This window comes from Herpailurus yagouaroundi, unplaced genomic scaffold (genome assembly GCF_014898765.1).
Source record: "Herpailurus yagouaroundi ecotype Mexico unplaced genomic scaffold, PumYag 29, whole genome shotgun sequence".
Lineage (NCBI taxonomy): Eukaryota > Metazoa > Chordata > Mammalia > Carnivora > Felidae > Herpailurus > Herpailurus yagouaroundi.
Genome location: NW_024412377.1, coordinates 34,615,203 through 34,642,075, shown reverse-complemented (window position 1 = coordinate 34,642,075; position 26,873 = coordinate 34,615,203). Strand labels below are relative to the sequence as shown.

At 41.2% G+C, this 26,873-nt stretch overlaps 1 protein-coding gene and 1 long non-coding RNA gene across 5 annotated transcripts; one reads left to right on the top strand and one right to left on the bottom strand.

Annotated features, from left to right (window-relative positions):
* Nucleotides 1–340: 340 nt before the first annotated feature.
* LOC121044339 (uncharacterized) lies at nt 341–5,941 on the bottom strand. Of its 3 annotated transcripts, XR_005797255.1 has the most exons (5): nt 5,755–5,941; nt 4,848–4,939; nt 2,982–3,039; nt 2,459–2,620; nt 341–626 (listed from the first exon to the last, which is right to left on the bottom strand). It is a non-coding gene; the product is annotated as an uncharacterized LOC121044339 (long non-coding RNA). The 3 variants fall into 3 exon arrangements; XR_005797253.1 differs by lacking the exon at nt 5,755–5,941 and having other exon boundaries at nt 4,848–5,079; XR_005797254.1 differs by lacking the exons at nt 2,982–3,039; nt 5,755–5,941 and having other exon boundaries at nt 4,848–5,078.
* HMGCS1 (3-hydroxy-3-methylglutaryl-CoA synthase 1) lies at nt 5,401–26,676 on the top strand. 2 transcript variants are annotated; one of them, XM_040496452.1, is made up of 11 exons: nt 5,401–5,546; nt 11,243–11,303; nt 17,180–17,637; nt 17,964–18,089; nt 18,621–18,785; nt 20,147–20,312; nt 21,109–21,279; nt 21,754–21,860; nt 23,200–23,325; nt 23,552–23,715; nt 24,851–26,676. In XM_040496452.1, the coding sequence occupies exons 3-11, from the start codon at nt 17,190–17,192 to the stop codon at nt 24,938–24,940; spliced, it is 1,563 nt and encodes a 520-aa protein (XP_040352386.1). In that variant the 5' UTR covers nt 5,401–5,546; nt 11,243–11,303; nt 17,180–17,189; the 3' UTR covers nt 24,941–26,676. The 2 variants fall into 2 exon arrangements, with proteins under 2 accessions (XP_040352386.1, XP_040352394.1); XM_040496460.1 differs by lacking the exon at nt 11,243–11,303.
* Nucleotides 26,677–26,873: the final 197 nt, after the last annotated feature.

Sequence of the window (26,873 nt, the reverse complement as noted above, 5' to 3'; positions counted from 1 at the left end):
AAACTGGCTCCAGTGTTGCTCTTTATAGACTGTAAGGTATTTAGTGCGTCTTTATTTCTCAGCTTTGGGCCCCAATGCTCAGTGCCGGCCTGGGTGCTCCAAATCTAGGGTGACTCACGTTGAGTAACTCAGGCTATCTGTGAGCTGAACACTATCTTAACATATTCCTTCCATACACTACTGTGAGGGACAGTGAGGGCAGTATGTGTTTTCAGGAGGTGGAGTCTTCGGTGAGGTACCCCCTAAGGACCCGGAAACTGGGTCATCCGCTGAAGAATAACCTTTAAGAAGTTACACATACTGAAGCAGAGATAGAAAACGTCACTTCAAAGAAACCAAATGTTACTCAGGCAGTAAGACTAGGCTTTAACCTGATTGATTGTACTGACTTGTTTAGGGAACAGAATGGGAAGTAGAGATGGTCAGTCATGGCTTCATAAAAAAGAAGTCACAGATACAAACGCAAACTATGCCCAATTAAGAATGGGTCACAGAAGAGATTAGGAGTGGATTGTGTATCCAGTGTTCTTGAGCCATTGGCAAAGCCAGTCTTCAAGTGGCATGGGCGAAGTTCATTGGTAGTTTCGTGGCCTTGGCATATCTTCATTCCTATTTGGAAGACCGTCCTATTGAAAAATGGATATGTCATGTCACCATAACCTGATGGGAAGAGGAGCTTGAAAGAGCTGTGTTTCTAATTTTCTTCCCAATTCCATGTGTACAATCAATGTCCGAGGATGACACGACCTCCCATGTTGGTTAACCTAGAGGGTGAGTCATGCGGACTTTGAGGGCTGGGGTCCCTTTTGTACTATCAGTAGTGAACTGGCATTCTGATTTATGCATCATAAACGTGGTCAATGTAGTGCACCCCTCAGAGACGGACTTGTTCTTAGAAGGCTGATAGAAGACGTCTGCTGAGCCCAGGAGCCAGGCACCAAAAGAGTCCCCAGGGTACTCGGTGCTGTCCTCTGAAGCCTCTTGGGAGAAGTTACCTACATTGCCTTACTCGACATCTACCACCCCACCCCAGTCTACCCTCTTTGAACACAACTGTGTTTCTGTATACACAATAGTAGAAGGAACATGGGTTTTGACATCACAAGACCTGGATTTGAATTCCATTTTTGCTACTTTTTAATTGAGTAACTTGAAACAAGTTACCTAACTTCTCTGCACCTCATACTCCTCGTTTGTAAATTGGGTTTTACACAGTGGTGAATTAGAGGGATAGTGTATACAATACACATATTATAATCTCTGAAAAACACTATACACTCAATAAACCCTTACTACAAATGTTGACAAGTGAGAAGTAGATTAACCTCAAGTAGATTAACCTCACACTGTAGGAAGAACATTCCATTGAACTCACTCCCTTGCCTCCCAAATTATATGGAAAAAATATCATACTCTTGCTCTCTTAACACTCCTTTTACCTGAAAAACCCAGCACGAGGGAAATTTTACTGGAACTCACCACCACTTGGACTTAGGCTATCACTCTTGATTGAAGTTGCAGGTCCCACATTATACAGTTGATGGTTCCCTTTCCCTGAAATGATGCCCCCTCCCTGGTCCACGACCCAGATATCTCCCGTCACTCCTCCAAAACTCAGCTCAGACACATGGGCCTTTTGTTTTCTATTCTTCAACTGGGCAAACCTTTGCCCTTCCAGGCCCTTTCACTCGGCATCCCTCTGACTCCAGAGCTAGAGAGGTTCTTCCTCTCCACCTCATGGACCTGTCCACCCAACAGGCATTTTCTTGTTTCATTACTCCACTGCATTCTTTTCTTCATGGTATGATCCCTGCCTGAAGAGACATCAACTTATTCTTTTTCCTACATAATGTTTGGTTTTCCTCCACTAAGCTTGACTGGATCAGAAACTGTGTCTGTCTTGTGTGCCACAATGAACCCTTGAGCCTAGAACAGTGCCTGGCACACTGTAGTGTTCAATACAGATCTCTGAATGTGATAAATGGACAAATACCACTTGCTCTGGAAAGCCTTCCTTTGCCACCAGGATGAGTTAGGTCCTCCTCCTCTGAACCTCCAGTGTCCTTTGGGCATGCTTCTTTGTATAACGCTTGAACTATGTTGTGATTACTAATTGTGTTATTTAAGAAATACCTGTCATGCGTCCTCACACAGTAGCAACCCTTTCAGGGGTAAGGTGGGAAAGAGGAAAGGCAAGAGATAAAACCCTAGAGAGGAGTTGTGTTGGAAACACCACCTGTTTGTGGGGGTAAAAGTGCTAAGTCAGTAGGGTTTTCAATCAAGTTCCCATTAAGAAATTTTGGGAAGGGGGTAGGCGATGGTTCTGGAGAGAGGAGACTATATCCCTGGGCACCACAAGCCTACTGTGGAGTGCAGCAGTGGAGGTGAACTAGTGGCATTGTGCTGTCAGGTAGGGACAGGTCCCGAGTTGTGTGGAAGCAGTACAGAAACTCCTCACCTTGCGCAGAGCACAGAAGAGCTGAAACTGACCATGTTGAGGGGCTGTGCTGCAAAAGGGACTGAGGGAGCCTCTAGCAGAGGTCTGCTGTAGGACTGCTGGTAGGGCATCCAATGAAAGCCATGATGAGCCTTAGGACTGTGCAGAGGTGAGCCCGGGTTCCTGTGAGCACAGGGAGGCCAGTATGAGGACCCATGGGCATGGCTGAGCGCCCTACCCTCCTCTGATGTGACAACAACCCAGTAAGCAAATCCAGGTGCCATCTTGCCCAGTAGAGGGACTTGTGGAGAAATAGCCCTGAGAAGGAATTAAACTTTCAATCTATGGAATATTTAGGCAAAATAAAGCTGTTAAACCTGAAGAGACAGAATTGCAAATTTGAAAATTCCTCCTACCCCACCCTCTCCTACTCTTTATCTAGTGAAATAAAAGCTGGAAACCCAGCCTTTTGCCATTTTTACTTTTCTCCATTCTTTAGACTATGAACTCTTTGAGGAAAGAGTCTTTTGTTGTGTCTTCCTACCGTCTAGCACAAGTGGGACCCAGACAAAGTTTTCCATTTTCCAGCAGTTACACGAAAACTAAAAAGAAACAGGTGAAATTAATTTTAATAACATATATTATTTAACCCCACATAATCAAAGTATTATTGTAACATGTACCAATATGAAAATAATTAAGGTGATATTTCCTTTTTTTGTACTAAGTCTTTAAAATCGGGGATGTAATTTACACTTCTCTCACTTTGTGCTAGCCACTTTTCAAGTACTCAAGAGCCACATACAGCTAATCCTTGTTTTATTGGACAGCATAGGCCGGGCACAATCCCTGCTGCAGAGCAAGTACAAAAGTAAGTGTTTGTCCAATGGGTGAATTTATAATACTAAATGCTATCATAACATCTTCCTGCCTCTAATAAAATTTTTGTTCCTTTCAAAGCAGGGCCGAACAATAAACTATATTTTGCCTTTGATGTGTAGCATCTATAGTGCTTGACCAACATGACTTAGCATTCAACTTAGAAACTATAAGGAAACATAGATCTTAATGTCTTAAAAATGCACATTCAAGTATGACGTTGACTTGACTATGCTTGTATAAAATCGTAACTCAAAAAAAACTTGCAGCCCCTTTCGAGATAAATATATGTATATTTTGTCCTCAACTGCATGGGCCAGAGCTAATATTTGTGTAGCTTGGTATTATCTATTATGTTTCACAGAATCTCTGAGGCTTGTTCTTAAAAATTCAATTAAGATGCTCTGTATCTAATTATTAACCCATTTCATGGTTTATTGCTTAGCTTCCCAGTTATCAATAACTGTGCTCATTTTGCTTAACTGAAGATTAATTCGATCAAAAAGACAATCTGTGCCTTGTGGGAATTTCCTGTTGTGCAAGATGATCATTCTCACGACTATCTGGCTAATCATTTCCTACTGTGAACTCCCGGAGTTGGAACTATTTGCTCTCCCTTTCTAAGAATAAAGCTGTATCTTCTTTCTTCTGGTTGTCTTTACTGCTTTTCAATGCATTCTATGCCAAGAATGTTTAATTCTCTCCCCCCCCCCCCCCCATTGCTGTTGATCACAACCAGCCAATTTTTGTCTCTCTTTAACATCTACTTTTTGAGTGTATGAATTGGGCAATACTATGGAGTGACAGCCATTGAGTGGCCTATTCCCCCCAAGTAATTTATACCACCAGTTCACAGTGGTTCCATTGCCAGTATATTTTGCCACTTCGCTGTTGAGAATGTCTTTTACTAGGTTAATATCTATAGTGGATAATAAATTTCATATAACAGTAGTTGTGCGATGCACAGAATCATCAATGACCACGTATTAGCAGCATTCCTGGGTCTCAACGAAACAGAGGGGGAGGGATACGAACAACTCTCAGGGTCCCCCACCAAAGCAAAGTTTACAGATTCTCAGTCTGAGGAGGAGATGGGGCAGAGTCTAATTTAAGGCCATAATTATCCCCCTTTGGATTCTCCCAAATGGTGTTCCCGGCGATTTCCTCCAGCTTGCTCCTCTCTTGCTCCTTTCTCTTTTCTGGGGAAGTTAGGTAGTTTATATCCCATAGATTCGCTACACCGGCAATTATGGGGCCCTTCCTTCTTTCAACAACCTTTTATTTGGCATCTACCACATATCAAGCTCAGAAGGTACAGTGGGGTCAGATGGAGCTCCTTTCCTCAGAGTGCGTGGGCTACCAAAACTCCTACAATCGTGATCAACTTCCCTGCTCAGGCCAGGAAGTCACTGGCGTCCTCACCGGTGTCTAACCCCAAACTTTGTTCCAGTTTCCTTAGGAAGAATTGTACCAATAGCAGTCTCTTAAAATTAAGTCAAGGTAGTTTTGAATAGAGGTATTAGGTACTTACAAATCGGGTGTTTAGAATATTTACACATTTACAAATTCTGAGTGATATCCTGTTCCAACTTGTAACGTAGGCGTGCTTGGCTTCTCTGGAAACTAGAAAACGCTAAGATTGAATTCAAAATAAGTATTTCAGAAATCTTACAGGTGAAACCCAGATCTGTTGCTAGGCAACCTGACACAGTCCCAAGTGGGGACCAACTTGCCTCCCACACTTGACCATCTCTCCCCAGTGGTGGGACGCGGAGACCTCATTGGCTCCCGTCTCCTCTCACTAAACTCCCATTGGTCGGAGAACCTCTCACTCCGTTCCTGTTGGCTCTCGCTGTCTCTCGCCGCTCTGTAATTGGCAGGCCGGCTCTCGGGCCACCCCACGTCACTCTCTCACCCCACTTCCTCGGCCCTCCAACTTTATCCCCGCCCCTTCCCCCGCCCTTCCAGCCACGAGGGAAAACCCTAGCAAGATCCCGCCTCTAGTTTTCTTCGGATTGGTAGAAGCCGGGCTGGGGGGCGGGCGCTGCCGGGCTACTCTGTGGGCCACGATTGGCTGCTGGAACCACTGCCCAGCCTCCCACCGACTGCCGGCCTTGCCGGAGTCGGGTGGGTCGGCGGCTATAAAGCTGGTGGTGGAGGGGAGGCCCTGCGTACTGCCCTTTCGTGGCTCGCTCCCTGTCCACGACCACCACCCGGAGGTCACGTTTGGGTGAGTGCCCCGCGCGGAAGAGAGCTAAGTTGCTGCGGCGCTGCGGGCGGGCGAGGTGAGGGCCGGCCGAGGCGGTGTCCTTGACTAGGCCCGTAGGAGGTCCTGCTTGGTTCGGGTGGGGAGGAGGTATGGACCCGGCCCGAGAGGAAGGGGCGCCGCGAGCAGGGCCGTGAGGGGCCTCCCCTGCCAGGGGCCCTGGGGCTCTCACCGCGGTAGGTCTGACGAGGGGCCGAGGAGTCGCAAAAGGAAGAAGGCGAAGGGGCGTTGAGGGCTAGGGTTCTAAATGACATAGCCAGGTGCTGGAGGTGCCGGGGACGTGGCTGTGATCGCCGGGAGGGGATTTGGGGGCAGGGAGGCGCATCAGGAGGGGACGATGAGCTGGGCTGCCAGGACGTTCCTGGAGCTTTGGGTTAAGGGTGGACGCCGAAGGATGGGGAAGATTATAATTAGATGGAGGCTTGTAGGATGGCAAGTGGGTGTGTCCTCCTGCAGCCACATAGAGAGTTGCTGGCAAGTGGGCATAACTTTTGTTCCCTGGCTCAGGTGCAAGAAAGCATCACAACCGTGATTTAGCCTGGAGGAATACTTGGGCTCTTGACTGCTTCAGGCAGCTTGCGTCAGATATCACAGATTCCGCCTCCCACCTTCCCGCCTCCATATTTTTTATGCCCATATTAAAAAAAAAAAAAAAAAAAAAAAGGTTTCCTTGGTGTTCTGAAATCCCGTACCTCCCTCCTGCTAATAGCTTCGGGGCCAGCCCGACCTGATATGGTGATGTAATGGGCAGGCACCCACAGGGCCTTCACACACAGTGGGTTTTGGATTAAGCCAGGGACATTTCAAAGCCAAGTATATGGTGTCTTTGAAAAACGTGCGTCCTGCTTTGACCAGTGGTGGAGAAAAAGATTACTCTCACCTACCCTGGAGGAGGGATTTGGACAACAGATAATGAGATTATCTCTGCTTGTCATGTTTGCCCTATGGCCTTGGCCATCACAGGCTTTTTTTTCGAGGCTCACCTCTGGGGTATGTCTTTCCTGCTCCTGATGCTCTTGTCATCCAGCTGCAGTAGAAGGAGATGTTCTGGCTGCTGCTAAGTAACATTTGCTCGATTGCACGGATGAACTATGAAAAACAGTGGCAGGCTACGTGACAAAATTAAGACAAATGGAAGTGCTCATATAGTTAACAGGTTTGTCCTTCTGCGATGGAGCTTGGGCTTGCTTTCATTGTACAGATTCTGTTAGAAGGCGGATTGGAAGTCCTTAACATGGATCTGTGCCAAATGGTTCTTTGCATCTTGAGACGTCTAAGCCGTTTGTGTTCTTTCTTTGATCAAAACTTTGTTTTTTAAAATTTCAGTTATTTTTGTGGGGGTGGGGAGGGTAGGGATAGCATATTTTATGGAAGAGGAGAAAGACTTTATTTCCTTAGTGTTTAACCTTTGCAAGTCTCTTTCTCCTAAATGTGTAGGTTTATCCTTTATTCAGTTCTAGTTTAGTCAGGAACCCCAGTTCTCAGGAAGGTGTTTCCAATGGGGAGAAATTATGGGATATTATGTTTGAGGCCATAAGAGGCCACATCATCTACTGGTAGTTTCTGGGCCTTGCTTTTCATTTCGTTTTCTTTAAGTATTTATCTAGAGTGCTTTTATACCTTGTTATTCTTTTTTATTTTATTTATTTTTAATTTACATCCAAGTTAGTTAGCATATAGTACAATAATGATTTTAGGAGTAGATTCCAGTGATTCATCCCCTGTGTATAACACCCAGTGCTCATCCCAACAAATGTCTTCCTTAATGCCCCTCACCCATTTAGCCCATCCCCCCACCCACAACCCCTCCAGCAACCCTCAGTTTGTTCTCTGTATTTAAGAGTCTCTATGTTTTGTCCCCCTCCTTGTTTTTGTATTATTTTTGCTTCCCTTCCCTTATGGTCATCTGTTTTGTATCTCAAATTCCTCTTATGAGTGAAGTCATATGATCTGTGTCTTTCTCTGACTAATTTCACTTACCATAATACCCTCTAGTTCCATCCACATAGTTGCAAATGGAATACATTGTTATTCTTAACTGTGGGAATGACTAAGATTTTTTGATTGAATTGAGATTTTAGCTAGCTTTTCTGGAAGGAAGTGCAAAACCCTGATATTGATGTAATGTGTGTTTCCTGGGTACCCTAAAATTATTTAAACCCATAAAGCAGTGGAGCTGAAGGGAGATGCAGTTGAGGTTCTGGTTCGAGGAATTTGATCGGCTATATATTCAGAATCTATATTTAGTTTCATGTAGAAAGGAACAGAGTCTTATAATTTTATGTTGGGTTACTAACAAACCAAATAGAAGGGTGTGATATTTTTGTGTTTCTCAAGATGGTGGTATAGATTCAGAAGGTTTGAAAACATGTTACCCAATCTAATGAGAGGGTGGTAGGACTCAGTTCTTAATAATCTATTCATTCTGACACTTGGCATGTAATGATCAGTTGCTGTCTGTCAATCGAGTGTAGATAGAGTAGAGGAGCTCAGTCTTCATCTTGGCAGGGTGTGTGCCTGGGGATGTATACATACGGGAATGTTGCTAAGACCAACAGACTCCTTACATTTTTCAGTAGAAAGCCACTCTTCTGAAACACCTTCTAGGCACTATTTGGGGCTGCAGCTCATTTACAAAGCGATAGCAAAAGGAACTGACTAATGAGGGCTGCTCTGTGTACTTGAATCTAAACGATTTGTCCTCTAATTGTGATAACTCCAAATTTAGCTCCTCAAAAACTGGCAGTAGAATGCCCTTTACTCCAAGGTCTCAAAGGTATTTCAAAAGAATCAAAATACACCCCCTCTCCCATTAGGAGCCTAGGAATCTAGTATGGATAAGAAGACTGTCAATAACTAGTTTTCCATTGAGAGTAGAATATGAAGACTTTGAGTGAATCACATACTTGCTGAAGAAGTGCGGGACCCTGATGAGAAAACTCTAGGAAACCTTGCTGGAAGAGGCAGCTTAGAACAGGGCCTTGAAATAGGAGTAGAATTTATAAGCAGACCAGTAACTCTGGGGAGAGGCAGGAATGTCAGTTTTTTACTTAGAGAACTAGACCAGAGTGTACAGGCGTTGCCAAAGCCTTCACCGTAGTTTTATATGCTTGCTCCTAAGGGGGAAAGATGGCCAGCTCTTTCTCATGAGAAAGGGTGTCCTGGATTTTTCTCCTTTTATAGCGAAAAAGATCAGCAGGCAACTGCTTACCATTTATCATGGACCAAACTGTGTGCTGGGTGAACTTTTCTGACTACTTGTTTGAATCAAGGCTGTAGAGGGATGCCAAAGATGGAATTCAGAACTCTGAATAAACCCCAGGAGAAAGCATCACTGCATGAACCTGGTTGGCCCTGGCAGTCTCAGCAGTTTTCAGTTTTAATCTTTGCCAAACTAGAAGTGCCTATATTGGGCCTCTGGAGGCTCCAAACAGGCTTTGTGGTAACAGTGCCCAGCCGCTTGCGGTTTATTAACTGCTTATTATCCTGACCCATGCTGCTCCATGATTTGCCCTGAAGGGACCTTCTGTTAGAAATAAGCTGATGGTCAGCTGGAGACTTTGGCCTTGCTGTTTCAGTCACGATAGAGAACCCTTCTAGCAGTTGCAGAAGAGAAAGGAAATCCCTTTCTAATGGGTTATTCCCCAAAGTGGCATTTACACCCTCCATTTCCTTTCCTGGTCTCCTGGCCTCTTCTTCTCCTGGGAGCTTAAGTAGCACAGCAGTCCTCTGTGAATCTTTTTTCTTGTGTTTCTTTCTTTGCTCTAATGCCCTTTTCTCTGTCTCCTTTTCTTTCCCCTCTTCTCTTCCCTCTCCTCTCTTTCTCTTGCTCCCCTTTCTCCTCCTCCCCTCCTCTTCTCTCTGCCTGTCTCCCCCTACCCCCCCCCCCCGAATTTAAATAATCAAAATTGAAAGAGGGAATATTGGAAGTTCAGGAGAAATTTCCTTGGGAAAATAGTGCCAAATACATATGCCTACATGGTTTCAAGAAGAAATATTACTAAGTTATTTAAATAGTCTCAACATGGAAGGGGAATCATGTTTTCCCCTCACCAGTGAGGACTAGTCCCTGTGGTCTGCTTAATTTGCAAGTTACAAAAGCATAATTGAAATAGCAAAGAACAAAATGCAGGTTATTTCTCAAAGTGTATGTATAATTCTGTAATCAAAGAGATCTTTTGAAAAGTTTTTTAATGTTTTTTATTTTTGAGAGAGCATGAGCAGGGGAGGGGCAGGGAGAGAGGGAGGAGAGGATCTGGAGTGAGCTCTGCACTGACAGAAGAGAGCCCGATGTGGTTCTCAAACTCACGTACCGAACTGTGAGATCATGACCTGAGCCAAAGTTGGATGCTTAACCAATTGAGCCACCCAGGTGCCCGAAAGAGATTTTTTGGAATGTATTTCGGGTGGCCCCCCCGGTTAAACTTAATGAAATAAAAGGAACTAAATCTGGGAGGAGCTCTTAAATGTAATCATGTAAAAGAAATAAATCTTTACTAAATTATTTACTAAAAATAATTCAGACTACTGAATGCGGTCTCTGGTTAATCAGTCAAGGGCAGACGCTAAGTTTGCCAATAATTACATAGAGAGAAAAGGTAATTGTGTTTTCGTTAATATAGGAACTATTGTCTCGAGCAATACTCCTTCAGAACAGATGGCCTGAAGAAAGTGCTCCAGTGTCACCTTCCTATTGCATTTCCACATAATTTAAATGATGATAAAGCTTAATGCTCGTTTGTCTTGATACTGCATGCTTATCTTTTTAACACAAGCACTATAGGGAAAATTACTTTTTAAAAAGTTGGGAAGGGTGAGGGCGGACCTGTTGAAAACTAGGAGCACAAGATTAAATACAGGAAGGTAATTAGGTCTTGCTAGAAAGATACATATTTCATTTGAAAAATTCTAAGAACTAGGATAATGATGAGTTGGTGCTTGATATTACAAAACATTTTTTAAGCTTATTTATTAATTTTGAGACAAAGAGAGCACAAGAGAATGAACATGAGCAGGGTAGGGGCAGAGAGGGAGAGAGAGAATCCCAAGCAGGCTCCACACTGTCTGCACTGAGCCCCAGTGCTGAGCGGATATGTGGCTCAATCTGATGAACCCGTGCAGTTATGACCTGACCCCAAATCAAAGAGTCGATCATTTAATTGACCGAGCCACCCAGGAGTCCCTTCACTCCATTTTATAGAAGAGGAAATTGAAGCTCAGAGAGGCACAAATCACTAAAGCCACCAACTCTTAAAAGTGTAGAGCAAGCTCTTGAATGTATCGATCTCATTACTCCAGAGCTTGCTAGTCCTGTACAACTTATTGATATTTCTTTCCTTCAATTCTTAATAATGCAAAGTTAGTAAAGACAACTAACAACTCTCCCAGCATCACACTTGATTTAAAACCTGAATCGGTAATACGAACTTCGTATGTCAGGTCATTACCGGGACCGAACCTACCATTATAAGCACTAATGAAATAAGGTGGAGATGTTTAATAAGCTTTAAGTACCATTTTTCCAAGCAAAGTCAAATTTGTTCTATGGCATGTGATTGGGCAAGGAAATGCTTATTTGAACACACTTGGAATTGGAGTCATTATTTGAATTCGTGTGGTGGTTTATGACTTTAAAAGAAGTTCTTATTTGAAATTCCTAGCGCCTGAAGGAGGAACCAGAGTGACAGACCTGGAGACTACAGTCCTTTATCCCTCACACAGGTATGGCATCCTGTCGTGCTGCCGAAGGAAAGTGTTCCTCTCCAATGGAAGGGGGAGATTTAATTTTCATCCCAGGGCTAATAACCATTTGTGTGCCCCACACATTCTTAAAATCCATTACAGAGTTATACCTTATCTTTAAACACGAGTTAATGCTGTAGTGCCTTGGGAGACCATTCAATTTTGTGATTGTCAGACTGATGTTTAAAATCTAGAAACTGATTTTTTAAAAAAGTGTGCCTTTTCTCTCCTTTTGAAAATTTTGAAAGAAAATTTCTGTATTTTATTATAAATGCAGAATAGAATCCCCATTATCCCACTTACATATTTTTTAATTGCGCATACAGTGCTCTGAAAAATAACGAAATACCTTTTTATGGGCAAAAGGTTAAAAATATTTGAAGGGGATTTTTTAACTGTCAGATCTTTTTTTAAGTTCATTTATTTTGAGAGAGACAGAGAGGTGCGAGTGAGGGAGGGGCTGAGAGAGAGGGGAGAGAGAATCCCAAGTAGGCACCATGCTCAGTGCAGACCCGACAGAGCCCGATGTGGGGTTCGATCCCTCAACTGTGAGACCATGACCCAAGCTGACATCATGAGTCAGATGGTTAACCATCTGAGCTACCCAGTCATCCCTAAACTGTCAGATTTTTAAACTATATTCTATTTAGAGTTTTTTTGTGGTATTTAGAATAGTGAATTAACCCATTCTGTATGGAGTTAACACCATAATGTGAAAATCTGAGATCTTTAGCTGGCTTTTTTCTTTTCCTTTTTATAATTTATTTTTGGCCTGCTTCAGAGAGCATTGAGAGGACAACACAAGAGCATATGCTTAATAGGATAGTTAAAAGTAAAGATTACAGTTCAGAAACTATACCATATTTTTTGTTGTTTGAAATGCCATGGAAACAATTACTTCCTTGTATTAATTTTCCATTCTTTTCCTACTTAATCTTACTCTCCCTTAATTTCAACCAAAAGCTAAATATTTCAAATTAGATGGCTTTTTATTGGGAATATAATAAACATCTTGGCCATCAAAACCCCTCAAACAATGAGCAATATTGATTGAGTCAGATACTGTAAAACTTTTTCCATACCAAGATTAGGGTCATGATTGACTTTCAACCTGATGTGAGTGGGTTAGTTAAGCTACATTTTTTATCCCAAATGAAACAAGGTACTTAGTTAACCCCTCGGAGGTTTAAGAATAACAGAGTTATATCTTATTTCTTAAGTACCGTAATATAAGAACTGATCAGAGCTGGTCAGATTATGGTAAATATGGATTAATTCTGGGATCAAAGCCTTGCATTATGGCTTCTTATAAACTGGTTTATACCTTCAGAAGATTGTATATATTTGTCCATTTTCTTTCCAAAAGCATTGCAAGCTGTTGGCCAGGCAAGGGAAATCACAGTGTCCTCAGGACGTTTAGAGCAGTTTGGAGAGTTGTAAAGAACCTAAAGTTTCAGCTTGTGGGAAAGGCTGGGAAGGTGGGTGATCCTCCTTCCCCTGGTGACTTCGAGGATAGCATGTAGGAGGGGTTCCTCTTCTAGGGATATGGACTGGTCTTTGTTTTTAAACACTAGTTATAGAACTCTTTTCTGTGGATTATGCAGAGGACTTCATGTTATTTTACTATAAACTGAGAATCTGCCTAGTGACATTTTAGTTCCATTATGTCTTTATTTCAATTTCAGTGTAACGCAGTGTAGATGATCATAAACTGCTAGGTTTCCAAGGAAGAGGGGAAAGAATAAAAGAAGAAAACAGATGCCTCTCTGTTAATGTAGCCAATTTGACAGAATTTCTGTCTAGTGTTGACGGTTGAGGATAGAAATCTGGGAGCCATCCTAAACACTTCCTTCTTTTCTTAACTTCTAGTCAATCACAATTTCTGCTAGTTTTTTGCTTCCATATCTTTTGAAGCTGTTCCTTCTTCACCCATCATGTAGTAATTGCTCTGGTTCATGACCTGTCTTCTCTGGACTGCTGTATCTGCTCCCCAACTCACATCTGTTCTCTACACAGCACCAGTGATTGTGCAAAATGTTGACTCTCAAAATTTTTGACCATGACCCTCAGTAAGAAATATACTTTATATTGCAACCCAGGGTATGTGTGAATAATTGAAACATAATTTTCATGAAAAAATTCTTAAATTTACTGTGTGCCATGCAATCTGATATTTTCTGTTCTTTACTATTACATTTTAAAACATGTTGTTTGCCACCCACTAAATTGATTTCCAGAGTTGGAAAAACACTGATCCGAACACTAATATGACCCAGGTCACTCCTGTTTAAAACCTTGATGGCACCTTAATGTCTTTATGATGAAGTCGAAGCTCCTTACCATTAGCATAGCAGAACTGTTATGACCTGACCCTGACCTAGTTCTACTGACGTATTACTTGTCTGATCTACTCCCTGGGCCTCACATTTCACTTAGTAAATTAGTAAAACTTTTCATAGTTCTTTGCTCTGTGCCTTTATGTATGCTGTTCACCCTGCTGAAAATCTTCTACCACCATTTGCTTCTGTAGAGCTTTACTGATTACTCCTTACTCATTCCTAAGACTCAAGTCAGCACCAGTAACCAAGAAGCCTCTCTCCCCACTCTTGCCCCGCCACCAGGTTGGGTTGGGTAGTTCTCCATAACATAATCTGACTGTCTCTGCTGTTTCACTTGTTTAGTATTAGGTGTTTGTATCTTACACACAAGATGGTGAATATTTATTTGAAAGGGCAAGGGTTATCTCCTATGAAACTGGTCCCAAATGTTCGGCATATAACATGTTGTCATTGTTTAGGTGAATAAAAAAACATATACATAAGATTCTTGTATTTAGAAGGAAGATTCAATGATATCCCTTAAGACCTTTTTTTTTTTTTTTTTTTAATGTTTGTTTATTTTTAGAGAGAGTAAGCATGAGTGGAGGAGGGGCGGGGAGAATCCCAAACAGGCTCTGTGCTGTCAGTGCAGAGCCTGACGTGGGGGGCTTGATCCCACAACTGTGTGATCATGACCTGAGCTGAAATCAAGAGTCAGACACATAACTGACGGAGCCCCCTAGGCGCCCCACCCTTAAGACCTTTAACTTAGATTTTGTGATTATATCTCTAGGGGCTTATTTTTTAAGTTTTAATATACTCATGGCTTGATGGCTTATGGGCTCAGAGTAGATTATTACATGATTTAAGGATAACCTCTCTGTTTTAGATATTCTGTCAAGATTTCCATAATTAACAACTCACTATGTCCGTAGTTTGTAATTCATTATACCTGATAATATACCAGAGTTTGCAGAGTGGCAGGGGACAAATGACATAAATATAGGATCTTATTTTCACGTTTAGGAGTCAAAGTAGTGAGTTGGTCAATGCTGTAGAAGGTTGGTGAACCAGTAGGACCCAGGTAACTCTCATAAGCTAAGACCTTTAGGTCAACGAAAACCTGAAATTCTGTCACCTAAATAGCACCTTCCAATTGTGTGATGCCTAAAAAGGAAATTGAGTTGTAGAAGTTTCTCTTTTTAAAGTTTATTTTGAGAGAGAGCGGGGGAGGGGCAGAGAAAGAGGGAGATGGAGAATCCCAAGCAAGCTCCATGCTGTCAGCACAGAGCCTGGTGCAGGACTCGAACCCACCAATCGTGAGATCATGACCTGAGCTGAAATCAAGAGTTGGATGCTCAACTGACTGAGAGCCACCCCGGCTCCCCACGTTGTGGAAGTTTAAACAAAGAAAAGGTTCTTTCTCTAAAACTAACAGGCTGTGCCATTCTTCAAAGCCTGATGACTATATTCCTCTGACTCCTGTGCCGGCTGGGTTCTGGGTAGACTGCCCATGGAAGTACTCAAGAGAGATTGGAAGGTGGGAAGAAGGGGCGGTCTTGTTGTCAGTGGCGGTGGCAGGAAGGGTTGGGATGGGAGGGGTATCTTGGCTCTAGCTCAGTAGCAGAGGTGCTAGTGCTGACAGCCCCAGCGGCTTCAGCAGGAGTGTGAGCTCTGGGGATTTGAATAACCACCTTCCCCTTTTTGCTCCTCTAGCCCAGCCAACAAATTTGAAACCGTTTCCCTCTATTAAATAATCCCCTGTGAGAAATAATTTAGAATAACTTCTCTTAATGAATACAATCTCTTAAAAAAAATTGAGACTCTGGTAGGTCATGTGACTTGCCCGTAGGCAGGCACGTAGCAATGGTGCTGAGTGGCTAGCACATTTATTTTACTGTTAGTAAATAAATCTAGGCACTACTGAAAGTATGTATAGTGTGGCAACAGTTTTCTATAGTGCCCTTTTAAAAAAAAGAAGGGGTGGTTTAAAAAAAAATTTTTTTTTTTAACGTTTATGTATTTTTGAGACAGAGAGAGACAGAGCATGAATGGGGGAGGGTCAGAGAGAGGGAGACACAGAATCGGAAACAGGCTCCAGGCTCTGAGCTGTCAGCACAGAGCCCGACGCGGGGCTCGAACTCACGGACTGCGAGATCATGACCTGAGCGGAAGTCGAACGCTTAACCGACTGCGCCACCCAGGCGCCCCAAGAAGGGGTGGTTTTAAGAGGTGTTATCTAGATGCCACATAAGTAATATATGGATTACCAGTTTTCAAATTTGAATCAGTTTTTTTTTTCCCCTGATTTAGAAGCTAAGTGATACCTTGTGATCATTTGTTGCCTATATACTGGCTGTAGAAAGTATAGGATATTGGCATATCACCCTGTGATGGGTCCTGGAACTTATTTTTGCTTAAAATTTTAATCATATGGGTTCTGGGTGAGGGAGTGGGGTTCTTTATAATAACAGGGGCCTTGTATGGATTGATTTGGTAGACTTCTATAGTATGGCTTTTCTTTAAGTTTGTTTGTCTGTTTGTTTATTTATTTAGAGGCAGGGAGGGGCAGAGAGAATCCCGGGCAGGCTCCACACTGGCAGCACAGAGCCCAGTGCAGGGCTCGAATTCATGAACTGTGAAACCATGACCTGAGCCGAAATCAAGATTCAGAGGCTTAACTGACTGAGCCACCCAGGCGCGCCTGATTTAACAATTTTTAAAGTCCCTTAAAGTCAATAGCTGTGAATAATCCATATATCTATGATGAGTGACTGACTGACTTATTTAAACGTTCTTGGGTGGCCAGGAATGGATTAGGTACTTGAATTCTGATTTGTGGACCATATTACTAATTGTCATTGTATTTTATCTTATAGTTCTTTACAACAGAAGGATCTTATTTGAGTTTTCTTTACCTTTAATAATCATTTCTTAAATCTAAAGAGGTCCAGGGTTTTGTTTGTTTTGCTTTTTAAAGATTTTATTTTAAGTAATCTCTGTGCCCAGCATGGGGCTCAAACTCATGACTCCGAGATCAAGAGTCGCACGTTCCATCAACTGAGCCAGCCAGGCACCCCTGAAAAGGTCTAGTTTTAAATCAGGTGCAAATCTTTGTAAAAGACAGTAATTTTAAATAATAGTATTCCATTCATACTACAATGACTACTTTCACGTATTAAAATTGCCCCTAATATAGTCAGTGGTATTGCAATAAGATTGTGTGGTGACAGATGGTAGCTACACTTGTGAGCAGAGCATATTGCATGGAGTTGTCGAATCTCTATGTTGTACACCTGAAACTAATGTAACATTGTATGTCAGCTATACTTCAATAAAAATAATAATAATTATTATTATTATTATTATTATTATAAAATAAACTTGACTGCCCTAAGTAAAATATACTAAACTTAGAACCTAAATTAACATTTTGGGTGATAGTTGAACTTTTAAGGTTGATGTCTTAAGTTTGAACTTGACAATCTGGAATTTATAACCTAAAACAACATTTTTTTTCTGTTTTTCTTTCTCAAGCTCTTTCACCATGCCTGGGTCACTTCCTTTGAATGCAGAAGCCTGCTGGCCAAAAGATGTGGGAATTGTTGCCCTTGAGATCTATTTTCCTTCTCAATATGTTGATCAAGCAGAGTTGGAAAAGTATGATGGTGTAGATGCTGGAAAGTATACTATTGGCTTGGGCCAGGCCAGAATGGGCTTCTGTACCGATAGAGAAGACATCAACTCTCTTTGCATGACTGTGGTTCAGAATCTTATGGAGAGAAATAGCCTTTCGTATGATTGCATTGGGCGTTTAGAAGTTGGAACGGAGACAATCATCGACAAATCGAAGTCCGTGAAGACTAATTTGATGCAGCTGTTTGAGGAGTCTGGGAACACAGATATAGAAGGAATAGATACAACTAATGCATGCTATGGAGGCACAGCTGCTGTCTTTAATGCTGTTAACTGGATTGAGTCCAGCTCTTGGGATGGTATGTTACATGTTATATGTTACGTGTTATTCCAAAGAAACTCTCCTTGAGGATGCATAGGCCCAAACGACCTTTTAATTAATGCCATGTGCAATCTTGCCAGTTACGCTTGTTTGAATATGCTCAGAAATATAGCTCTTTCAACTAAGCTGAATTATAAACTTGTTATCTTTATCATGTAGGACAAAATTATAAAAATTTGGAATATTTTTTTCTTTGCCAAAGATGAGGAAAGCACATTCTAGAAAAATAGAAGACTTCAGTTTATATGTGTGATATTTATAGTGGTGATCACCTTCTTATATATTAACAAAAATATTTTTCAGGACGGTATGCCCTGGTGGTTGCAGGAGATATCGCTGTCTATGCCACAGGAAATGCTAGACCTACAGGGGGAGTTGGAGCTGTTGCTCTGCTCATTGGGCCAAATGCTCCTTTAATTTTTGAGCGAGGTGAGTGTTTGAGAGAGCATTTCTTTTTTTATTAGCAAAGTGTGCCAAGAAAGTTGAAAACAGAAACAGAAGCCGGTATTTACTGAGTGTTCATTAAATGCGGGTACTGCCTGCTCAGTGCTTTATTTGTGTTACTGTATTTAGTCTTTACAGCGATTTTATGAGGTAAGTAACATCATTCTCATTTTACAGAGAAGTAAGATGGGTTTAAGTAACAACCAAAAAGAGCAACTGGCCCATAGTCACTCATTAATGACAAGTTTAGTTTGTTTTCAGTTCAGTAGAGCAATTGTGATGTCCCATTTAGACATATGAAGCTTGTGTAAAATGTTGCAGTGAAAGAAGTCTTAGGCCTATCCATGGATACTGTTGTTTCATTTCAATCACATGTTGGTCTCACCTTGTGATTTCTATACTGCAAGTGGCAAGAGCAGATTATTAAGGAAAGTCCCCATATAATGGGATGTGCTTACTAACATACAAACATCAAGAAGCAGAAATACATATCATCTTCCTTTTTTGTTCTAATAGGACTTCGTGGGACGCATATGCAACACGCCTATGACTTTTACAAGCCCGATATGCTTTCTGAATATCCTATAGTAGATGGAAAACTCTCCATACAGTGCTACCTCGGTGCATTAGACCGCTGCTATGCTGTCTACCGCAAAAAGATCCGTGCGCAGTGGCAGAAAGGTGGGTTTCATCCATTCTCCTTGGTTTTGGTATCTGTTGAGGGCAGTGCGATATACTAAGTATCTTTAGTGAGATATTGCTTTGTAGGAGTGTCCTTTAACCATTTCTCCCTCACCTACCAGATTGCATTTTCCCATAGTTTTTGGGAATGTGTAATTTCGGAAAACAGGTAAGCTTTGGAAATGAGGTATGTCTGTGCAAAAATACTTAGATTTATCCTCAGTAAAAAATTAAAACTAGGGTTAAAGAAAGTGACTTGGGGGCACCTAGGTGGCTCAGGCAATTAAGTGTCCGACTCTTGATTTCAGCTCAGGTCAGGATCTCACAGTTCATTAGTTCGAGCCTTGTGTTGGGCTCTGAGCTTACAGTACAGAGCCTGCCTGGGATTCTCTCCCTCCCTCTATGGCCTACCTAGGATTCTCTCTGCCTCTCCCCTGCTTGTGCTGTCTGTCTGTCTGTCTGTCTCTCTCTCTCTCTCTCTTTCAAAATAAAAAAACTTGAATTTTGTTCATCTTTTGACAGAGGTACTTTTATAAGGCTTTACTTTGCAACTGTGATCCAGAGCAAACTCTAATGAAAATAAATCGCTGAAGTGACTCCCTCCGCCCCATAGGTTGTTTGCATTTGACCTGTGAATTCATACTTGCTTTTTCAGTGTCCTCATTAATCTCTATCTTTAATCCTAAAAAAATTTCTTGAGATATACTCAACAGTACAGTATTTGAATTAGTGCTATTAAAACACACAGTATCATATAAATCAGGCTTTTTCCATAAACTAACTTTGCTTTATAGAGGTTGTGAGAGAGGGTTAAAAATTGAATAACATAGTAAGATTGAATAACATAGTAAGATTCATGGTGGTCCTGGAGAAGAAGCATTCTTGCATTGTGTAAAATGTCATACTGTTTAACAGTATTTAACAATACAGTGATTTTCTAGCTTTTTATTAGGATCCATAGTGAGAAGTACATTCTACTTTGTCTATGCTTGCTAAATGGAAACAAAAATATCATGAAATTACTTATCCATGCCACAAGTTATACAGTTTGCTATTTGCTACTGTATTGTCTTTCATTAAAAAAATAAGGTTAAAAAAAAAACAAAACAGAAAAAGCTGGCCCCAACCTACTAAATTAATTAGACTCTTAAGTATGGAAACAGTGATGTGGTAGTGGATATTGTTCTATCTCTGGATGTCTTTTTGATCTGCATTTTAAGCCATTAGAGATTATTTCATTATACAGTATATTTTTGGTTGCTTTTTAAAGATATAAGAACATCGTAGCCTTGTTCTAAAATCAGCCTTCCAAAGATAGTGGTTTAAATGAATTTCATAATTTCTTTGCATTTCTCTTTCAGAGGGAAATGATAGAGATTTTACCTTGAATGATTTTGGTTTCATGATCTTCCACTCACCCTACTGTAAGCTGGTTCAGAAATCTCTAGCTCGGATGTTGCTGAATGACTTCCTTAATGACCAGAACAGAGATAAAAACAGTACCTATAGTGGCCTGGAAGCCTTTGGGTAAGAGGAGTTGTTATGATTGTTTTCCTTCTGTGTGAGAGTATCATTATTTTTATAGACATGAAAATTTTAGAGTCAAAAGGATCTTAAAAGTCATCTAGTCTAACCCATCTATGTCATTAGTGAAGAAACGGAGTCCCAGACAGGTGGTGGCTTACCTACATGAATTCTTTAGTTATTTCTCATATTTTCTGATTTCCTCCTTTTAGATCTGTTCCTGTTGTCACCATAATAATATAGCCTGATGAGTGTTCATATTTACTACTACAGCCTCTGAAATCTTTTCCCTGCCTCTCAAGCCCCTGTGCCCAATCCCATCTCACACACTGCCGCTATCAAAGTCGCCTTTCCTACTCCTTCCACATTTTCCCCACTCTTGGGGCTCCCTAGAATGCCATGCCTGTTCCTTCTTGCCTGTGGCCCTTCTACGTCTAATAAAATTCTACTCAACTTTTTAAGACCTGGCTCCTGTAATATCGTGACTTTTCTAACTAAATAGACATTATTATGGACTTGAAAGAGTAGTGTATTCAGCTTGGTGGCGACGAAGCTTTAGTGAGTTTATAAACCCACTAGAATTAAGTTGTCTTAACATGATTATAAAAAACTTCAACCAAAAAGACTGTATGTGTGCAACTGTTACATCTTCCATAACCATTAGCATGTTGCTACTTGGCTTTTAATAAATAAGGAAACTAAATCATACACACCGATTAGAGTATTAGTTACGTCCACTAGTATAATAAAAATGTAGTCTTTGAGCATTGTAAGATGGTCTTTTTTCTTAATCTTTCAGGGATGTTAAATTAGAAGATACCTACTTTGATAGAGATGTGGAAAAGGCATTTATGAAGGCTAGTTCTGAACTCTTTAATCAGAAAACAAAGGCATCTTTGCTTGTGTCAAATCAAAATGGAAATATGTACACATCATCAGTGTATGGCTCCCTTGCTTCTGTTCTGGCACAGTAAGTACCCGTTTCGGCTGCTTCACTCCTCTCATTTGGGGATGTTCAATTTCGAAGACTGAAGCTGCTGGCAGGCATGTTGTTGGCAGGTCACAGGATGACATTTTATTGCTAGGCTCTCTACCTACTGTCCACTGACCCAAAGAGAAATGGGACGAGGCTGCAGTTACTCCTGGGTACTTCGTTTCATACTGGCTTTCCTGGCTGCTGTTCTCGTGGTCTTCTTACTCTTGACCCGCAGTTGAACTGTAAATCCCTGGTTGGCAGAGTAACTCATTTTATGACATGATGACTTTCATAAAGCCCCATCATTCCCAAAGAGGCGAATAGTCTTGTTTCCAGTGTGCTTGTTGTAAAGCGCTAGGTTGGCTTCCTGCGGCTACAGGATGAATTTTGACTCCCAACTCAGTCTTCCCACACCTTGTAGTTTTAGACCAGTGGGACTTTTTCATGACATTTCTTCCCTCTGCGCAGGTACACGCCTCAGCAGCTGGCAGGAAAGAGGATCGGTGTGTTCTCTTACGGTTCTGGCCTGGCTGCCACCATGTATTCCCTTAAAGTTACACAAGATGCCACACCAGGTAAATGCCAACACTCCCAACAAGTGTGTATCGAGAAGCTGCCGTACCACGGTCCATTCAGCAGGCTTCCCAAGTGAGCACTTGAATCTGTCCCGCAGATAATTACATTTGAATCTTCATCACTTCTTTCAACGTCGCCAGAGTTTTACTCTTGAATGATCTGCCTTAACTGGGTAAATAAATGGCAGGATTATGTCTGAGTTGGGAGATCTTTTTCCCTCTCATCTGAGTCAGAAAAAATATATAATGAGCTTAAAAAACCTTATTATGGCGGGGTGCCTAGGGGCTCAGTCAGTTGAATGACCATCTCTTGATTTCAGCTCAGGTCATGATCACATAGTCTGTGAGATCGAGCCCCATGTTGGGCTCTGTACTCAGCACTGAGCCTGTAGCCTGCTTAGGGTTCTGTCTCTCTCCCTCTGCCCTCCCCTGATCACGAGTGTTCTCTCTCTCTCTCTCTCTCAATCTAAAAAGAAAGAAAGAAAAAGAAAGAACACAGCACTGCACTATACTTCCTCCTCCCCAACAGTTTTAAAATATATATATTTTTAGAGGTTTTATTTATTTTTGAGAGAGAGAGCTCAAGGGGGGAGGTGCAGAGAGAGAGGGGGATAGATGATCAGAAGCCGGCTCCGTGCTGACAGCAGATAGCCCGATGTGGGTCTCGAACTCACAAACCTCAAGATCATGACCTGACCTGAAGTCGGATGCTCAACCGACTGAGCCACCCAGGCACCCCATTAAAAAAAAAAAAAAAAAAAAAAAAATCTTATTATGGCATAGTGTTTGACTTTTCCTTCTTCAGCAAGTAACTATTTTTATCCTTTGTGTCAGTTTTAAAGCATTTATAACCAGGGGATATAGGTAGGGAAAGGGATGCATATCTGTTTACTACAGGCAACTTTTGAGTCTGATCATACGAGTAATAGCAAACCGTTTCTTTTTGGTTTGGTTTTATACTAAGATATTTGATTTTTATAGGTTTCTAGTTTTTGGCTTATATTTTGAGAAACTTTTGCCCCTTCCCTGAGTAGGAAGGAGCAAAACATGGTGAAAAACTGGTGGAAGACTTGGCATTACTCTAAGACTGGATCATGTATTGACCATAGACAAGTTACTTATAGTTTCAGATCCCACTGATTTCCCGACTTGTCTATTGTCTGATACCAAACAAATGTCATAGGGAGGCTGCACCAAACAAATACTATCATATCTTTCAATTAAACAATATCAGGTAGTTCTACAAGGAACAAAAAGTTGTTTTTCCATTTGGTAGCATTTTGTTCAGGCTTTGGGGCATGCTACTTTTGTCTTTTAATTTTGGTGTTTACTGTTTTAGGGTCTGCTCTTGATAAAATAACAGCAAGTTTATGTGATCTTAAATCAAGACTTGACTCAAGAACTTGTGTGGCACCAGATGTCTTTGCTGAAAACATGAAGCTCAGAGAGGACACTCATCACTTGGGTAAAAATACCAAATTGTGTTTAAACATTTATACCCAAAAGCCTATTGGAGGGCTCTAATAATATGAAACATGTTACATGTAAGATAAGGACATCTAGGCTTTATTCGATACTAATCCGGTATCAGTAAAAATTGTGGGGAAATACGCAACTTTTTATCCCTAGTTTTATTACCAGGTGAATTGTATATCATAACTAACGTTTCATATTCTCTTCCTTTCCTTTAGTCAACTATATTCCCCAGAGTTCAGTAGATTCACTCTTTGAAGGAACATGGTACTTGGTCAGAGTGGATGAGAAGCACAGGAGGACCTATGCCCGGCGCCCCTCTCCCAGTGACGACACCCTGGGGGAAGGAGTGGGACTTGTGCATTCAAGTACAGCCACTGAGGTGGGTAAAGCTCGTCGTGCTTGTTCTCTGCCTTTGACAGCGTAAGAAATTTCCATCCCCACATCTCCGGGGGACCTGAGACTGAGCCACCTAAAGGAATGTCGAGAAAGCAGAGTAATTCAGAGCTAGGGCTCTGGTGTTGGATTCCAGCTGTGCCATTTTCTACTGTATGAAGTGCTTTGCACTCAAATTATTAGCAGTTTGAAAATGGATAGTAAATACTAGGTTTTATTAAGAATACCAACATTTAAAGGAAAACTGATGTAGAGAGAAGGCTCATTTTGTGGTAATGTCTTGGTGAGAGAGGAGCCCCCCTCGTCTCTTCAGGCCATTGTCAAATCTCTATAAATTGTCAAGCAGCAACAATAATAGCAATGATTTGAATTCCTATTATATGCTAGGAACTTCATTTACATTTTATTTTTTTAATGTTTATTTGGTTTTAAGAGCAGAGAGAGAGACCAGGGAGGTACAGAGAGAGAGGGAGACAGAGAATCCTAAGCAGGCTCTGTGTTGTCAACGCAGTGCCCGATGTCGGGCTCGAACTCACGAACTGTGAGATCATGACCTGAGCCAAAATCAAGAGTCAGATGCTTAACCGACTTAAGCCATCCAGGCGCCCCTATTTACATTTTCTGATTTAGTCCTTACAAAATCCATCTTGAGTAAATGATGCTATCCCCATTCTACAGATGAAGCTGCAAGAAGTTAGATGATTTGCCAAGTCAAGGCCACGCTTTAAACTAAGGACTTTATGACCTTGAAGTTGTTTATTTTATCTGCTCATCACAAACTTGATGAATGCATAGGCTCGCTTCTTGCTCTTACACAAATTAGGTAGCAAGTCGTGGCGCTAGAGTGAGAGTTGGCAACGCAAGAGTAGCAAGTAGAATACTGTGTATGGAAGGTCTCGGTGGTCTTCTCTCCCTCGCTCTGAGTATTTGTGTATTACTTCACCATTAGGTAACGAATCGCTATTTAGTTCCTTCCCTGAAAGGTTCTATAGGATATGTGTTTAGCATCAACCTCTCCAAAGTTGTCCTTTCTCAGGTTTTTCTTTAATGAGAATTTTAATTAGCACTCTGTCTCTAAAAAAACCCCAAGGAGTCAACAACTCTTTTTCCTTCGATTTTAGCACATTCCAAGTCCTGCTAAGAAAGTGCCAAGGCTCCCTGCAACAGCGGCAGAACCCGAAGCGGCTGTCATTAGTAACGGGGAGCATTAAGATACTTGTGTGAAGTGGAAGACTTAAGTCAGTGTGGGTTCGGGTGGGGGGTATGTATGGGAACAGTTCTGGGAATGGGATGTCTGGGGACAATTTTAAAGGATTACATGTTATGTAACTTTTTATGTGACTGACATGGAGCCTGGAAAACTATCGTGTTCTTGGGAAAGTCTCTTTGCTCAATTTGCTAACATGCTTCCTGTCGTGGTCTAGCCAATGCTTAATGTACCGGAATGATGTTTAAGGGCTCTGTAAACTTCATACCTCTCTGGCCATTTGTATGCATGAAGCTTAGTTTTTAAATGTGGTATGACGAATTGTGCGCTTTGGGCGAAGAAAGCAGAGGTACTGGTCTCCGATTTTAATTTTTTTAAACACGTAAGAATTTTGTACTTTGAACAAACAAGCTTACTGAAAGTACCTGTGGTTTTTGAAAAAAGTTTCTAGTTCAGGGCGTATGGTCTTAAAATGTGATATGCACAAACCCTGTTTAAAAATGGCAAGACAAACCTGCTCTTTTTCTATAATTTATAAATCCTGAAGAGGGAGAAGAGTTGGGATGATATGGCACTGGTTCTGGAAACCGGAATGTTGCTTTAAATCCAGGCCAGCAGGGATGAGTTATTGCAATGACCTCTGTGAACAGAGAGATGCTAGCGTTGAGTGGACGTTTGGCATAGACAGCATGCTGCACTGGGAGCTATGGCTGTACCTCTGGGTCTGCTTCTGGATCGTTGGCTCAAGGTGGATTATACTGAACAACACTGAGATGTCGGTGGAGCTGTGTATGAGGAAGTGTTGGGATCCTTCTTTGCACCTTATTTTGAAGAATAAGTAAAACATCTTTCTGGCTGCCTTTAAAACTTTTAAAACAAGACGGAAGGATGAGGCAGGGCATTATTAGGTTACTTCTGATGCTTCAGTGTTATGAATTCAACTTAAAGACTGACAGCCTAAATTCATGGTGTAAGTATTCCTTTTTTTTTCTTTTTTTGTTTTCTTTTTTGGGTATCTTTTCAATGAAAAACAAAAAAAACAAAACAAAAAACTGCAACCCACGTTTTTATATAGTATGACCAGCCAAAAAGAGTATTCCATTTCAAATTCTGGAAGTAGGATTTATAAAGCATTTTTTTAGACTTTCACCTTAAAAAACCAACAAAAACTATCACATAGGATGAATAAGACTGGTTAGATCGTTTTGTAGATCTTCTTGGTGCTGAATATGACATGAGCCTTATAGATTGTAACATAGAGATAGTTGGAACTAATGTACAGAACTCAATTTTTTAAACTTTATTTGCTGTTAAATTCTGTGAAGTTTCAGTTATCTCAGATAAACTTACACAAATATGAACTGTAATGTTTCAGATTGCAAGGTAATATGTAATGTAGTGTTTGTAAAATACTCTTGTCTAATATTAACTAGTGGTATTTTGATTTGTACAGTCATAATTTGTTAAAATGACTTCATTTTAACATCTACTGATGTAGATTAATAATGTAAGTTCACATTTAAAGATTAATGGGAAAATGGTGCATGTAAGACTTTCACAAGTATTGGGAGTTTGGTATGTTTTGAAAAGAGTTAATTTAACTTTTGGGTGTCAGGAAATGGGTTTCTCAAAGTCCATTGCCGGCAATGGGCAAGCCTGGTGAAATTGTCAGAGCATTAACTGTACACCTCATCGACAGTGAGGTGAATAACTTTGAATAAAGTTTTAGAGAAATATTTCGGATATTTGAGTATTCTTTTTTTTCCCTCCTGAACTAAGAATTTAGGCAAGAAATCAGCCAAGGTGCTATTTCTAAATATGGGCATTTGTTTCATTTCATTTCATTCATTCACTAATTTATTCATTCATACTCAGCAAACATTTGAAAACCTGATATAAGCAAGGCACTCTGCTTAGGTCAGAATTAAAGAGTTATA